Genomic DNA, 17,258 nt, shown 5'->3' with positions numbered 1-17,258 from the left:
TTACCCAATTATTCACCTTCTGAAAGCAATGAGTCATTAATGACTTATATCTTACTCACATTTCCCTAAAAGACATTTTTATTTTAGGATTTGAGAACATGTTGAAATTCTGCTAAGACTGCAAGCTTTGCAGAATGATGTGCTTTTCCTCTGTGGCTTCACCAGTGAAATATATAAGTGAAAAAATGGAAAACATTCTTTCTGTAACTAACAAAACTTCAGTTTTTGTTATAAAAAATCTATATGATGAAGGAGTTTTATTAAAACTTTTCTCTTTTGGGTAATATGTCCACAAATAATTTATGTCCTAATCTACAAGGTTTTTTTTTCATTTGTATAAGGACATATCCAATATAATAACAAAGAATAAAAATCTGATACCAGTTTTGAGAAGTGTCTTACAGTTAGTGTTGCAAATAGAATCTAAAAAACTTGAAATCAGTTTCAGAATCAAAATACACCTTAAGAAGGAAGACCTTGGTGGTCTCCTGAAACAGGCATGACAGAGGGTCTGCCCAGACGATGATCTACTCTGCAACAAGAGGATACTAGTCTACTAAATGACTTTTACGGCTTCATATCAATGACACAGTTATCAGAATACAAGTGCCCTCTTGCCTTCATTGATAACTGAGATACATTTGTGTTCCTGATGTTATCTGGGAAAACAGTCCTGCAATCTCTGCAACACTGGCAATCAAGAATTTATGTAGATTGGCCAGAAGCCTACTGGATAACAGAAGGCTTTGGAACTAGACCTGATTTGAAGGATTATTCAAAACTGCAATATCCAGCTCGGCTTACAACAGAACATCTAGCAAGCTTGTCCAACACACCTTACTTTGTTGTTGATCTGTTTTGTTTTGTTTAAGGCTTTTAGCAGCCTGAAGCTGTGGTTTTTAGTTTCTGTCTCTAGTGATAAGTAGAAAAGAGGGATGAGGAAGGGGCTTTACTGGCCCAATCAGAAAGAGAAACTAAGAACTCATGACTATATTCTCTCCCTTGGACATCCCTGAAAGATTGGCCTATACTTAATGTTCTGATTGAGAGGAAAGACTAGAGATTTCCTTAGGATATGGAAATATACCTTGGTTAGGCTACCATGTTTTCACATAGAGAGATCCTCCTCTGGCCTATAACTAACTAGGGCACAAAATAAAAGGTAAGATGCTCCCTGCTGTCTACCACCAGATACATGTATCGTGATCACCTCAATATTACACAGACATCAATAAATTTCAATTATTTCCTACCTCTCTTTGAATTACTGTTTCCATAATAGTGCCAAAGGCTGGAATTGTGGCAATCCTGACAGAGCTGTTAGAATTAAAAAAGAAAGAAACTGAAGCTTTGAGATGAACAATGAGTATTACTAAAATGTATATTAAAGTAAGTACAAGGTAAATATACTGTATTAGTCTCTAGCAATGACAAATTAAATAAATTTAAAAAAAGCAGACCAAGAAGAATGCTCAAAAAGACAGACAGGATAACTTAAGGTCGCAGTCTGTGAAACTCACAATTCAGGATCACTGGACAAGGTAACAAGGGCCGGAGCAACCCGCTTGTCAACTAACGCTTCACTCATGCCTCGAAGAGTCAGCTGTAAACCAGTCAACATGCAATAAAAAATGGTTTGGTAAACTGGAATAAGAACTGGGTTAGCTGTGACTGAGGATGGGCAGGCAGACTCATTGGCCTTTCTTGGTTTAGTCATCCACACGAGACATTAAAATGTTAGGCCTTTGGTTCATGCTACTACACTTACTGGTAACAACCTGTTAGTGACATTAGGAGAGCATCCCTTCTTGGCTTGAAAGAAACAGTCCATCAGCATACTTATGGAAGTATTTATTGAGCACTAATATACTAATATATTTTTTCAATACATGGCCTCCAAATTACATTTACAGTGAGGGTTGATTTAAAAAGAACCATGATATATAAATAATAATATGATAAAGTTGAAAATCAAATAAGTATAATCCAATATTATTAATTTAAAGAGATTCTTCAATAAATTTAAGAGCTGATGGTTATTTCTTGGCAGGCACATTTTGAAAGGGATGCTGAATATAAAAGGCAGGGATGACACTTACATTTCAGGGTCACTGGAGAGAGTAATGAGAGCAGGAACAACCCTCTGAGCTACCAGAGTTTCATTCACCCCCTTCACCAACAGCTGATTGGTCAGCACAGGGGGTATTCACAGGTGATGCACGGAAAGAGCAAACACAGTGCGCCACGGGAAGAAGGAAGGAACAACCAAGAGAAAGAGAGAAAACACAAAAGCAAAACCAAAATTAGAAGCTAAGCAAATACTGCTTCTAGAGTGCTTTACAAAGGCAGAGAATGCTTAGGAGGAAAATAAAGCTTAAGTAGCCTAGCGTCCACGAAAACAGATTTTGTCACCAGTTCAACAGCAGTTTGTACTTTTGGTCAAAGAGTCTAAGCAATTTCAATGTCCATCAAAATGCAACTTAAAAGAATACTTTTTTAGCTTCTTTGACATATACTGTGTTCTACGGTTAAAATTCTAGAAGTAAGGGTGGTATGCTTTTATTATGACCAACAGGGTACAAACTGGGCTATTTTTAAACCAAACTCACATAAGTAGCAGCCACCACTAAACCACTTATTATTGTGCTATAGCAAGTGTATTTTAAAACCACATAGGAAAATTCCTAACCTTTTAAATAATATAGCTTTTTCTTTTGAGGTACAGAGATACAATGCTGTCTATTGGAAAGTATTACACTTGGGAATCAGATCTGGGTTCAGACGCCAGTTCTCCACTTATGAGCCATGTGGTCTTAGATATATAGTATTTTCCATCATCTCTTGAAACGCAAGTTTTCTCATCTGAAAATGGTGATATTATTATCTACCTCAAAGGGCTGTTGTGCTATGAATTTGCAAATAACATACCTAAATACTGTGCCTGACAAACAGGCATTCAAGAAAGAGTTTAATTATTTCTATTACTGCAAGAATATATGATCTGTAATATGTTTGGAAGAAATGATCTAATTTAAACAACTTTTTGATAGTTAATATCTAAATATGACTTTGTTTTAGATTTCTTATAAATCAAACAAAATTAAAAATAAAAAAGATGAGTAGAACTAGATCTCTATAGTCTAATCACAAAACAATTCATTTAGCAACCAATGCTAAATTGTAATACAAGAGAACGATACTGAGCCATATACATTTTGTTTGATAAATATTACTGAAGTTTATGAGTTCAACCGAGAAGCGCAATCCCCTTCTCAATTTCAGAATGTAAGCACATATTAATCCTAAATGCTTACCAATCTGTTTACCTAGTAACTAGTACTTAGTCCTCACAGAAGATCAAAGATGTCACAGAATTTTTAGTAACAAAAATCTACCATTGTGTGCATATGTGAAGGTATTCCTCCTATATAACACATCAGAGAAAGTAACTCACTTTATGTGAAGATTCTTAATTTTGCAATGATTTTTCACCATTTACCAATTGATTCATTTTAGAATCTACTTCAATATTCTGAAATAATTTTTATCAAAAAACACAGATAATTAACCAGGAATAAAATGACAAAGAACTTTTAATATCTTAAACATTACAGATATTGGATAGAAAGAAATAGGACAAGGAAGTTCAAATATTGTTAAATACAACCTTCTTCTCTGTATCATTTTGTAAGTAAGATTGCTTAGATTTGAATCAGTATCTTGAAATTTCTGTTATTTTGAGTCTGTCAAAAGCATTAAAAAAGAGGATAATGTAGGGGACAAATTAATTTTTCATTGGTGTAGGGTTTTTAAGTTCAATTTCTTTATTAAGCTAGAAAATCACAAAGTACATTTAAGAGCTATCAATTGTTATACACTTTAACACAATATATCATTTGATCTTTTCACTTGATGAAGTAAGTACAAATATCATCAATATTTTAACAGATGAAGAAACTGAGGCTTAGGTAAGTAACTTGTCCAGGGTTTTAGAGTCTAAGTCATAGGGTCTGCAAAGGAACTCTGTCCCATCTGACTTAAAATCCATGACTTCTTTGAGTTGTGTTCTAATGTGACATGCTCAATTTCCTTATTATTAAAATATATATGAAGTTCTTTCCTGCATCTTTTGGGAAATTTATTATAACACATGATAAATTCCTCTTATAAAATAATTTTATTAATTCGCTACTTCAAAAAGTAATTTATATTCTCTTATTTAAAACAATGGGAATAATATGATTGATTGGGTTCCCTGTTTTTGTCCTGCTGTCTAAAAACTAACCTAAATTTATTAGTGAATTTCAGTGACCATATCCTATTAGGTTCTTGGTATAAGCATTTCTCATTTTCTTCTCAACAGTTTCTGGTCTCACCTTTTAAAAAAAGAATTTTTTTAATGTTTTTATTTTGAATTAAATACATTTTAGGATAAGCAGGCATAATTCTAAATTATAAAGCATTGGTATCAAAATAAATCTTATGACCCTTTATTCTTTTAATACAATTTAATACAATTTTGTTCAAATAAGAATCACTGACAAAAAAGGAACTTTAATTTCTCTTACTGATAACTTTTTCTGACATGCTCATTGAAATGTATCATTAATGAATTTGAAAAACATTGAAACAGTCTCTCAAACAAGATCCAGAAGTTCATCAACGACCTGAGAGGACACTGAAAACTGCTTAAGCATAGATAGATATAGTTTCCAGACCAGCACTGACAGCAAACAGAGAAACCAAAACCAGACATAAGCCACATACAAGAAGGCAGAAAACCAAACAAAACAAGCAAAAAACCTCAAAGCAAATGAACAGGGAGGATTCATTTTATTTACTTATTTTCATTTATATGGTATGATTCACCAGTGCACACTCACATTTCAGAGAGGAAAGATATAAGAAAAAGAAATGGCTTTTATGAGCTTAGAATAAAATCATAGGAAGAGAGTGTATGAAAGAAATAGCTCTTCATTCAAAAAGATACTTTTTTCTTTTTGGGGAGAGGAGATTCTGATGAATGACTTTTCTTTCATGGTCATGCCCCCTTTTCAGCATATTGAATAATCAAAACACTTTACATCCAGAAGGAACTTGTACTACACATAAAACCAAATAGTGACTTTGGCATTCATCTTCACAAAAAACCTCTGATTATGGCTTTTTAAAAATTGCTTCTGTATGATAACTGAGGGAATAACATGGATGGAGAATTTTCAGCTTCCTAACAATGGAGTCTTCTTGAATTCACAAATCTAACTTACATATTTCAAAATTTTAGAAAGCATATATTTTAAACATATCACTACCCCATCTCCAATTGCAATTTATTTTCAATTGTGGAGAAATTCTGATATTCAGCAAGATTTGAATTATCCAATTCTTTTTATAGAAATAAATGTTTAGATATTTTAAGAATCACATGAATATTGGGGCAATTTTAGTTTGGATAAGTATATGTTCCCTATTACCATCATATATTTTGTGAAGTAATAGCATGGATGAAAAAATAATGATAATGACAGTAAACATATAAACATTTATTATGGGCTTATATAAAACATATAAGCACTTATTATGTTCCAGAGACTGTTTTAAGGGCTTTAAAAGCATTAATTAGTTTAATATTAACAAAAATCCTTTCAGACTGATACTTTGAGACAGATACTTTTTGTTATCAACTTTCTTTTGTGGATGAGGAAGCTAAGGTACAGAGAGGTGCAACCTTGTCCAAGTAATCTACAAAGTCGCTAGGTATCAGAGATGGAAACTGAACCCAGGCAGCCTAGGTTTATTGCAAGACTGAAGATCAACAAGAAACAGTAGACCAATTTTAGTGCTCAAATAAAGTTCTAAACCTCAACCTTACTGCTCCCTGCCTACACACATACTAGGGCTATGACATAATTTGCTATATGATGGGTACAAAAGATAGTTCTTTCAATTTCATACTTCACTTGGGTAGGTAGTAATTTAATACAATTTAGGTAAATTATCTGCTCTCCTCTCTTTTATAACTCTATGGGCAGTTAATGTATTGGGATGCTATTCTACATATGAAATGTTAGGGAATAGTGAAGTAGGAGTAATCAATAAAATAAACATTTCCGTAATTGCAATAATTCATTTTCTAATGCTACTGATAAATTCAACTGTATTTTACAATTTGAAAGATATCCTATGCTTTTTCAGTTTATTTTAGTAGTCATTTACCTCAGTAAATAGAAAAGTATAGTCAGAGTTATGTAAGTTAGAAATTAAAATAAGATTTAAAAGATAGTTGGAGAAATAAAAGTGATAACTGAATAACATTCAAGGAACCAGTAAGGTGAAAAACCATTTTTAAATATGTTAAAGCTAAATTTCTGCCCCATCACACAGTACACAACTAGACACTGTTAAAAGCCATAAAATATATATTAACATAACATGATATGCGAAGCTTTTTTTTTTTTTTTTTTTTAAAAAAAAAATCCCCTTTTTTTTCCAAAAAAAAAAAAAAAAAATCATTACAATTGAAACCAACAGAGGCATCTGTTGACATACCTCAAACATTCTAGCAGCAGTACACCTGACGAGTGCTGAAGTATGGACAACACCATACCACAAAACAGTTAATAGTAACTCATGGTAGGCTGGATTTGCACTAGAAGGAAAAAAAGAACAGTGTTAAAATTGAGAGCCACAGTCCCTTACTGGTATACTGAAAAACACAATATTTATAAGGAATATTAATGATAACAATATTTGCAGAACATATGGAATTACTTTGTTTGGTTATATAGGTTGCAACTAAGATTCTCGGCCAGGCGCGGTGGCTCACACCTATCATCCCAGCACTTTGAGAGGATGAGGTGGGCAGATCACGAGGTCAAGAGATCGAGACCATCCTGGCCAACATGGTGAAACCCCGTCTCTACTAAAAATACAAAAATTAGCTGGGAGTGGTGGTGCACACCTGTAGTCCCCGCTACTCAGGAGGCTGAGGCAGGAGAATTGCTTGAACGCAGGAGGCAGATGTTGCAGTGAGCCGAGATCGCACCACTGCACTCTAGCCTGGTGACAAAGCAAGACTCCGTCTCAAAAAACATACATACAAACAGACAAACAAACAAGATTCTCTAAAAAAGGATGTCACCTTCCTTATACAACCACAATCTTTTAGCATATTCAGAAATCACACTTTTAACTTCTCTAAGAATTTGCAATTGTGACAGATAATTCCACTCTTTTTAATAGCACACAAGTTAAAATTATGAAGAAACAAATTTCTCCATGAGGAAAAAGGAAAGACCACTGGACTGAGTCAGGTGGGTAAGTTACAACTTCTGTGGGTCTTGGTTTCTGCATCTATAAAAATTGGGGAAGCAGTACATGTCCTATGTATGTCACATGGATGTTGTAGAATCAAATAAAATCAACTCAAAACATCTATATGGAAGGGTATGTTGGCTGTGAAGCCTATGCAAATGAAAGGTGGTATTATTAACAAATGCATGAGTCTGTTTTCAGTAAAGACAGATAAAATTATTTTAGCAGCCAGATGATGTGATGACGAGCAGGACTAAGCAAATCAAACAGAGTGAAAATAGGAGCCAAAGAAGCTGGCTTTCACTTGGGGCTCCTTTTTCAGTTCTGGGAAACTAAATTTTCTTCAAATCTGTACTTGATTTCATTTCTCCAACTGCTTCAAAGAAAACATATGTCTGCACCCTTCTCCCTACTTTTTAAATTACGATGTATTGATTACAAAATACTAAGAATGAACAAATAAGCAAAGCCAAAAAACAAACTAAAATACACAAAAAAAACCCCCTTAAGTTTCAAAACCAAGAGAATTGGTGTGCATGTCAACTCTTTGAGACTTAAAATATGTACTCTATACATCCAATCTAAAAACTTTATGTGCCTTTTAGCAAACTATAAGCTGTTATTTCTTACCCCAATTCCACAAAAGAAGCCTTCAGGCTATCAAGAGGAGCATGAGATAATGAAAGCAGCGTCATTACATCTTCTAAGAATCCAACTAACAGTTTTCGGTCTTCTTCCTACAGAGGAAAAATACTGATAATGAATATCCAAACAATCAAGTAGAACTAAATACCATATTTACCTATCTATAATAAGAAAATGTTACCAAATAAGGGGAAAATATCCAAATTTTGAAGCTATTTTAATTAAAAGATATTTATTAAGCATATCTATCATCAGAATGGTATGAAGACAAAGACTATCCTGATACTTTAATTTAGACCTGTGGTCTAATATAGTAGTAGCCACTAGCCACATGTGGCTACTTATATTTAAATTTAAATGAGAAATTATGTAAAGTGAAAGATTCAGTTCCTTGGTCGAACTGGGTACAGTGCAAAGGCTTAATGACACATGTGGCAAGTGCCTATCTGATTGGACAACTCAGCTACAGATTATTTCCATCACTGTAAAAAGTTTGGATGGTTGGTCCTGATTTACAACATTAAAAGGTATAATCTTTTATTAAAATTTACCTTACCAATTTCAGTTCCCATGAATTTTGGCTCTACATAATACAAACTACTAGAACAGTTACCCCCTTGTAGCAAAAATAGTAGAAAATTGATTTCTAAGAAATTATCTTTGCAATATCCTAGTGATGAAAACTGCATGCTTGGTAAAATATAGACTACTGTGTTCTTTTAAGAAACAGATGCACACCTTGATTAAAAAATACCTTGTATTTTTCAAACTTTCTTCAACGAACTATTATTACTTTCATAATCAGAAAATATGTTAGAAAAAGAAAACCTGCTAAATTAAGAGAGTAAAAAAAAAAATAACTTTGTATGTTAAATTAACCTGAATGTACATGGGAAGGGAATCTGATAGTCTTTCAGAAAATAAATACATAATAAAGTCAAGTTGACATTAGGGACATAGGATGTCAACAGTAAAGAGCTTCTGAATGTATCAATAGATCCATGAGGAAGACTGGATCACCACCTACCCTTTTTTTTTTTCCTACATAATCAGGTTAGTTTAGAATGAAGTAGAGATAAGGACTGACAAAAGTAATGGTTAACATGAAAAAAGGATGAATACAACAGTTTCAGGACACGCAGTTTAACTGACAAATCAGCATCAGGGCATCTCTGGAATGGGGATTTCACCCATTTTTAGTTACCTACTATTTCAAATATAAAATAGACATAACTTTGGAAAACAAGCTGGAAATCTGAGAAAAACCTAAATGTGAAATAAGAGCTATAAAATAAGACTTCTAAATAAGTATGAATTCTTTTGATTTTTAAAAATTTACTAAAATCTTATTTATCATTTTTGGAATCTCAAAACAAGTAATACTGCTTATATATTTGTTCAAGATAATTTTTGTTTACTATAATTTACCCTAACAAAAAGTTTTGTTTAGTAAGATAAACATTAACTGCTGGTATGTGCTTCCTAAAATAAGAAACACTGGCAATCTGTGATTGCTACCTCAATATACTATTTATTTTGTAATAAGCTGAAAAGTTCTTATCTTTTTACAGATATGAATAACATATTTAGACTTCATAATGTCTCAAAAGAAATGCCCCTTATTCATTTATTCAACAGATCCATTCTGAGGGCCTACTATGAGCCAAACCTTGTTTTTGGCATTTAATTACTATGATTTAAAATGTTATTTATGGTTAAAATAAAAATATTAACAAAACTTCAAGAGGATGAAAAAGAGAGAGAATAAAATACTGACATCACACAAGGACACTTTCCAAAGTTAAAGAGGAGAATGATAGGCATACTGTTGTGTCTGGCACTGTTAGGACTTAGTATCTTTGATCTCCAAAAATTTACCGAACAATAGAGACAATTTATTAACATACATGACTTAAAATATTTAACAAACAGAAAAGTATCCATATCAGGGTAGTATCAGAAACTAGTGTAGAAAAGAAAAATTTAAAAGAATACTGTGCCACTTTAACAGAGCTGTAACTTCTATTGCAAGGTAATATGTGATACTGTAACTGTATTTTAATACTATAGGATGATTTAAATTTGTCTTGAAAGAAGAGTACAATAACTGGTACCAAAACAGATATATAGACCAATGGAACAGAACAGAGGCCTCAGAAAAAACACCACACATCTACAACCATCTGATCTTTGACAAACCTGACAAAAACAAGAAATGGGGAAAGGATTCCCTATTTAATAAATGGTGCTGGAAAAACTGGCTAGCCATATGTAGAAAGCAGACACTGGATCCCTTCCTTATACCTTATACAAAAATTAAGTCAAGATGCATTAAACACTTAACTGTTAGACCTAAAACCATAAAAACCCTAGAAGAAAATCTACACCATACCATTCAGGATATAGGCATGGGCAAGGACTTCGTGACGAAAACACCAAAAGCAGTGATAACAAAGGCCAAAATAGACAAATGGGATCTAATTAAACTAAAGAGCTTCTGCACAGCAAAAGAAACTACCATCAGAGTGAATAGAATGGGAGAAAATTTTTCTAATTTACCCATCTGACAAAGGGCTAAAATCCAGAATCTACAACAACTTAAACAAATTTACAAGAAAAAAACGGCCCCATCAAATTGGGCAAAGGATATGAACAGAACTTCTCAAAAGAAGACATTTATGCAGCCAACAGACACATGAAAAAATGCTCATCATCACTGGTCATCAGAGAAATGCAAATCAAAACCACAATGAGATACCATCTCACGCCATTAAAAAGTCAGGAAACAACAGATGCTGGAGAGGATGTAGAGAAATAGGAATGCTTTTACACTGTTGGTGGGAGTGTAAACTAGTCTAACCATTGTGGAAGACAGTGTGGTGATTCCTCAAGGATCTAGAACTAGAAATATCATTAGCAAAGACTTGGAACCAACCCATATGTCCATCAGTGACAGACTGGATTAAGAAAATGTGGCACATATACACCATGGGATACTATGCAGCCATAAAAAACGATGAGTTCGTGTCCTTTGCAGGGATATGGATGCAGCTAGAAACCATCATTCTCAGCAAACTATCACAAGGACAGAAAACCAAACACCCATGTTCTCACTCATAGGTGGGAATCGAACAATGAGATCACTTGCACACAGGGTGGGGAACATCACACCCTGGGGCCTGTCATGGGGTGGGGGGCAGGGGGAGGAATAGCGTTAGGAGAAATACCTAACGTAAATGACGAGTTAATACGTACAGCAAACCAACATGGCACATGTATACTGATGTAACAAACTTGCACACTGTGCACATGTACCCTAGAACTTAAAATGCAATAATAAAAATTAAAAAGAAAGAAGAGTACAATAAATATGAATTGCTGTACTTTGAATTTAAAGAGCAAAATTAGTAAGTTAGTAGTGGGTAAAAGTTCAGGAAACCATTGGAAAAGGTATTCTTTCTTCATTCTTACATTCTAACTTCTAAAAGTGCTTTATCCCGAGTCAGTATTTCCACCTTACTGGTGGGACTGCCTCATACTTAAAAATTACTACTATGCTTTGAGACACATCATATGTTATTTACTGAAAACAATGTTAAGTAGAGTATGGCAGCCTGTTACATGGTGGCCACCACTGAACCACACCTCCTGGTTCACACCCTGGCTTACTTCCCTTCTTTTGCTTGAATCTGGGCTGGGCCTGTGACTTATTTAGCAAGGGACTGCAGTAGAAACCATGTTGTGCTAATTCCAGGCCTAAGCCTTAGCCTAGCAGATTCTGCCTTTTCATTCTTGGGAGGCATTAGCTACCATGTGGTAAGTCTGGCTCTGCTGCTTCAGAAGCCATGTGGAGAGAGAGAGGTCCTGAGACTTACGTAGAGACCCCATCAGCTAACACACTTACTGCAGCAACAGAAGTGACTGCCGGCAAGAACAGCAGAAGAGGACAAAGCTGAGTGAGGCCCAGATTACAGAATCATGAGCAAATGAAACAGTTATAATAGACCATTATGTTTTGGGGTAATTTCTTATGTAGTAACAATTAAGAAAAATAAAGTACAGCTTAAGCATCCCTAATCTGAAAATCCAGAATGCTCTAAAATTTGAAACTTTGTGAGTACCAAACTGATACTGTGTGTGAAAGCCGGTCATCATTTGCTGTGGCTGTTTTTTAGCAGCTGATACAGGTATTCTGTGCTTTGCTACCCTGAGCACATTATTTTTTTTTTGCTGTATTGATGATATGTCATATTTTCTTATTGTTAAGTACATATGTGTGAAAAAGTATAAGAAAATGATTGCTTATTGGTAGCATATAAATGCAAAGTCAGGAATGATGGTGATGCCAACCAACCAGATTGTCCACATGGTGGCTGAGACAGCAATTCCTTTGCTTTCTCATGGTTCAATGTACACAAACTGTTTCATGCACAAAATTATTTAAAATATTGTATAAAATTACCTTCAGGCTATGTGTATAATGTATATATGAAACACATTTTGTGTTTAGACTTGGGTCCCATCCCCAAGATATCTCATTATGTATATGCAAATACTCCTTTATCTGAAAAAAAAAAAAATCCAAAATCTGAAAACACTTTCATCCTAAGCATTTGAGATAAGGGATACACTCAACCCGCATTATTAAAAAGTACTTAGCTAAAAATGATGATAAGGTATAGTGTTCTACAGTGCTCTGTAGCTTAGTTCACCTAACGTATGTGCTCTGCTTGTCATTTATTTATGAAAAACTTATGGAACACAGAGAAACTCTGCTAAGTCAGTATAATCTAACACTTCTAACAAAATATCAAAAAGCTCATAATCTCTAAATTTATTTGTTCAAGTGAGGTTTTACTCAGGCCCTTATTATTCAAATATGCTATCCATTATAAATTATTTATTGAATAAAATAAGTAAATTGTTTTCCTTTGTTGGTAGCAATGTCACTTACATTAAGAAGGCACAATACTAGATATTTTTCTAAATGTAAAGACTTTTACTAGAGAGTAAGAATTTTTCCCTTACCTGAATATAACACGTAAGGACTCCTGTTGCATAAATAGGGACTGTAGCTTTAGTGAGGACCCCATTTCCTGCTGAGGAATCTAAAATTATTAAAATAATTTTAAAAAAGTAAGTATATTTTAAGTGTAAAGAAAAAAATTGTAATGTGATTATATTTAAAATTACAACTGTTTACTAGGTTACAAGGAAATATTATCATTACTTTGAAAAACATGTTTTTTGGTGGTTGTAAAATACAACTTAGTGTTTCTTGAAGAGCCATTAGCATAAACATTTCTGATAAATGGGAAAGAACTTTAATAACCCAAACGAGATGTTATACTCTTGATTTCCATAATTGGAAATCAGAACTTTCTTCTTGAAAGTCTTCTAAGTGTCCATATAGGCAGGTTGTCCAAAATTTTTATGCTTTCAATTTGCAGTTTAGTAAAATGTAAACGCACTCACCTAAAAGCACATAGATATATGTTATTTGATCTATTTCTATATATGAGGTAGTTTTCAGTACTAGCCTGATTTCCTGAGCCCCTCCTGCATCCTCAATACAGTTTTCAGCCAGACAAAGCCCTGATTATTTTCATGGAGGGGGAAGGAATCATGCTAAGTAAAGCAGAGAAAAAGGGGAAAGCATGCAACCATAGTTATGTGCCCTGTAACTACTTTACAAGAGATTTTCTTATACAGCCTCTATGGACAATTTCAAAAGAAAAGTTGTGAGAGGACAATTATTATTCACAGCACCAAGAGCTCTTATTTACTGATCATGAGGCACTGTTTCAAGTGCTTTATGTTTGCTGTTATATTCCCAAGAATAGTTTTTTAACTATACTTATTTTGTATATGGCTTCAAATTATTTTCTGAGGGTACTACATAAAGAAATTGAGTTGAAAAGATTTATTTAACTAACTGCCCTGAAGAAATTTTGCAAAAAAGACAGTTCCATTTTCACATTAATTAGTTTTTGAGATTTGTTTATTCTCTTGGTAAGAGTACCTTTTTTGGGGAGGGAGTGTTGATGTTAATGTTAGAACATAAGCTTAAAGTATATTCATAGATATGGACTATATATACAGGGGCTAATAATCACTTCCTATTTCAACAGCTAAACATTCGTGGCTAATAATTCCAAAAGTTGTCAGTTTTTAAAATATTTACCTTTTCTCTTCACTAATTTATCACAAGAATAATAAACATATAATACCAACAATTTAGGCATTACAAATATCAATCCTTTAAAAAGACATTCAAAATAAACTTTGGGAGTTATTTGTCCCCCTCCCCTGCCCCAAATGTCTTCAATGTCTTCAGGCTTGAAAGAATTAATGTATTCATTCTCTGACTACCTCTGAGGACTGCCAAAAATGGTGTTTTCTAAACCATTCAACTCAAACCACTAAGGTATACACACACACACACACACACACACACACACACACACACCCCTCGGATAGATATATATATATTCTCTCTATATAGATATATATATTCAAAATCAACCAAGTTAGAAATGGGGGTGGGGGGTGCTACACATGTTCCACAGTTTATTCCTAGAAGCTAGAAAAATACATAGGGACACAAGATCCATACATAAACAAGTCCTTAGGCCAATGGTGCCATAAGTAGACTTCTTAAAGTAGATGAGTGAAAACTATCAACGAAATAGCTGGAGCTACCCATTCAAGCCTGTAGTTTCTCTCATGTTTCATTTGGAAAACATATATGCTCATATACCATTCTTTTCTGCTATGTCTAATTTTTAAAAGTATACAGAACCAATTAAGAATTAGATGCAGCTTATTTTATAACTGTCAGTCTCTTGAATATACTACTTCAGACCTCTAAAGGTTGAGTACCCAGGCTGTAAAGTTCAGCCTTATATTAAAATGGTTACAATGAAGGTATCTATTTACAATCAGACTGACAGCGATTAATCTCACTGTCACCTCATGGGAAGGATATTAGATGTGACATAGTTACAAAACCAAGAACTCCATAATATAAATTTTCCTTTTCAATTGTAGTTGCTAGTTCATTTATACAATCTACATATATGGAGAATACAGCATTTTTCCTGCATAAAGAAATGCAATTGTTTTTAAAAGTAATAATGAACAAACTCACCAATGTTTTCTTCAGATAGTCTCAAAATCTCCTGGAACTGAGGTTTTACCTAAGCAACCCAAAGAAAAGATTCAACAAGTCTCAGGTTCAATGGGCAAATTGATTAAATGAAATGTTTACTACTGTTGCTACTACTATTTATTTATTTATTTATTTATTTAGCTTTATAGATGACTAAGTCAAGTGGTCAGAAATGTAATTAATTCTTAATCATGAGGCTTAGGATAAAAGAGTCAAATTAATGAAAATGAAAACTTTAAGGATAAATTTTTGAAAAAATCAACTCAAGTCAATGGCCTCTGGTTTCTTTTATTAAATTAAAATAATTTCCAATATGATTTTAAGTGGTTGAAATTACTGCTTTCTAAAACTGAACTTGGTTATAGAAGGACTATTTAGGTAGATATTATACGGTTAGAATTATCGAAAAAAGCATTGGCTGTATTTTTAAAAAATGAAAAGGAATTCCAGTCACTTCAGGTGTTCACAAAGTAACATATTCATCATGTGATATTAATTATTACAACTTTTCAAAATGAAATGTGAAATACACAATTTAACTTTAATATGTTAAGTTAGAACAAAGGCTTGCTTAAATTTTTTATTATTAAAGTTATCAAAGATTTCAGGCCACTGAAGACAACCACTTACTGTTAAGTACATAAGTAGATTCCTACTTGCTTTTCGAAAAAAAAAATAGCTACTTGTTTTGGAGATATCAAACAATTTTTGCCAATATTGATAACAGGAAAATCAAATTATATCTGTTTAACAACTGAATGCTAGTGAAAAATATAAAATAATTTTGTTTTTCCTACAATAACATTAAGGTCTGGTTTTTGCCTTCCTCTCTGTAGGTGAGGCACATTAATTCGTATCTTTAGCTTAAACTGAGAGACAGACCAGTGTTAAAAGGTTCGTGTACTGAATCATACTTACAGAATTAAAAGACATGGAAGCAAATTCTTCATTTTACACATGAAAAGACTAAGCCCAGATAATTTAACTTAAATATTAAAGATCATAAACATTAGTCAACAGATAATAGGACCATAACCCAAGTCTTCTGAATTTTGTCCAGTTCCTTATACCATACTATTTACTTCAAATGTTTCAACTACAGATTTAATAGTAAAGAGCTATACTAAATTAAATTCAATAATTAAAATGCTTACCTTCTAAATGTGTTGATTAACATTTGATTATAGAAACTACACCTTTTTACGTCTCTTATTAGCTCTCTAAAGAACTGGTTTAACAAAATGTTATGAAGACAAATGGATTATAGGATTAATGAATAAATTAGGATCTAATGACATTCCAATGTTAATATTTGAAACTACAAAATAACCTGGATAGGCAAATGTGACAAATGATACTTTTGGTAATGACTGAAATATGCAGAATTTATCTCCAGTGTCCATGCTATTCTAAGAGGTGGTATCTTCGCAGCAAGTTTTATATATAAGTTGCTGTGGTTCCACAATCGCTTGAGGTTTTTACCAAAGTGTGCTGAGCAAACAGCTGCTTCCTGAACCTGTGATAGACAGTAAGTACCAGCAGCACATTCAAAGGATTGTGGCTGAGTTCCCTAGCTGACACTTCCTATAATACTGAAAATATTTGAGGCTATCCACAATGAGTAAAGCTTATATCCAAGTCTGGATATGAACGAAGCGTAGGCTAAATCATCTTCTGAAAATCAGTAAAGATAAGAATATTACCAACTAGAACATTTTTTACTATCATAGTATTCTAAGATATTAAAGAAGCAAATTAGATAAAAGAATGGTTCATGCTTTTATTTACTCTGTTACAGTGTTTACACATTACATTTCTATGTCTTTTTCATATAAGAAAACATGGAATACAAGTTTTTACCTTAGTGTTTGTAAAAATTTTGCCAAATGTCCGGCAAAGGCGCCAGAAAAATCTGGAGAATTCATGGACACAGGCAGTTGAAGTAACATTAATTTTGCCAACTATTTCTATAAGTTGTGGCAACCTGAATGTGAAAGGAAAGAAAAATAGGCAGGGGATACATATAAATTACTGTTTCCTTGCCAATTTCTGAAACAATGCAAATCTAATAACCTCTTCTATTTCATTCTTTGAAAGGAATGGCATTGTTTGGGACCCTCTGAAAAGG

General features: G+C 33.4%; 1 protein-coding gene across 16 annotated transcripts in view; it reads right to left on the bottom strand.

Moving 5' to 3' along the window:
- RELCH (RAB11 binding and LisH domain, coiled-coil and HEAT repeat containing) overlaps nt 1-17,258 on the bottom strand; it is a 121,674-nt gene that overhangs the window by 27,043 nt on the left and 77,373 nt on the right. For 8 of the 16 annotated variants that reach the window (XM_009192846.4, XM_017951825.3, XM_017951826.3 and 5 more), the window contains 7 exons: nt 16,991-17,114; nt 15,110-15,158; nt 12,988-13,067; nt 7,945-8,051; nt 6,550-6,649; nt 2,100-2,182; nt 1,254-1,317 (listed from right to left, as the gene is read on the bottom strand). In XM_009192846.4, coding sequence (XP_009191110.3) covers nt 1,254-1,317; nt 2,100-2,182; nt 6,550-6,649; nt 7,945-8,051; nt 12,988-13,067; nt 15,110-15,158; nt 16,991-17,114 — 607 coding nt within the window. Of the gene's footprint in view, nt 1-1,253; nt 1,318-1,520; nt 1,604-2,099; nt 2,183-6,549; nt 6,650-7,944; nt 8,052-12,987; nt 13,068-15,109; nt 15,159-16,990; nt 17,115-17,258 lie in introns of those variants that run through there. The other 8 variants (XM_009192847.4, XM_009192850.4, XM_009192848.4 and 5 more) reach the window with 6 other exon arrangements.

This window comes from Papio anubis, chromosome 19 (assembly GCF_008728515.1).
Source record: "Papio anubis isolate 15944 chromosome 19, Panubis1.0, whole genome shotgun sequence".
In the NCBI taxonomy this organism is placed as follows: domain Eukaryota; kingdom Metazoa; phylum Chordata; class Mammalia; order Primates; family Cercopithecidae; genus Papio; species Papio anubis.
Note: the sequence above shows the minus strand (reverse complement) of the source record. Positions and strands in the feature narration are given on the sequence as shown.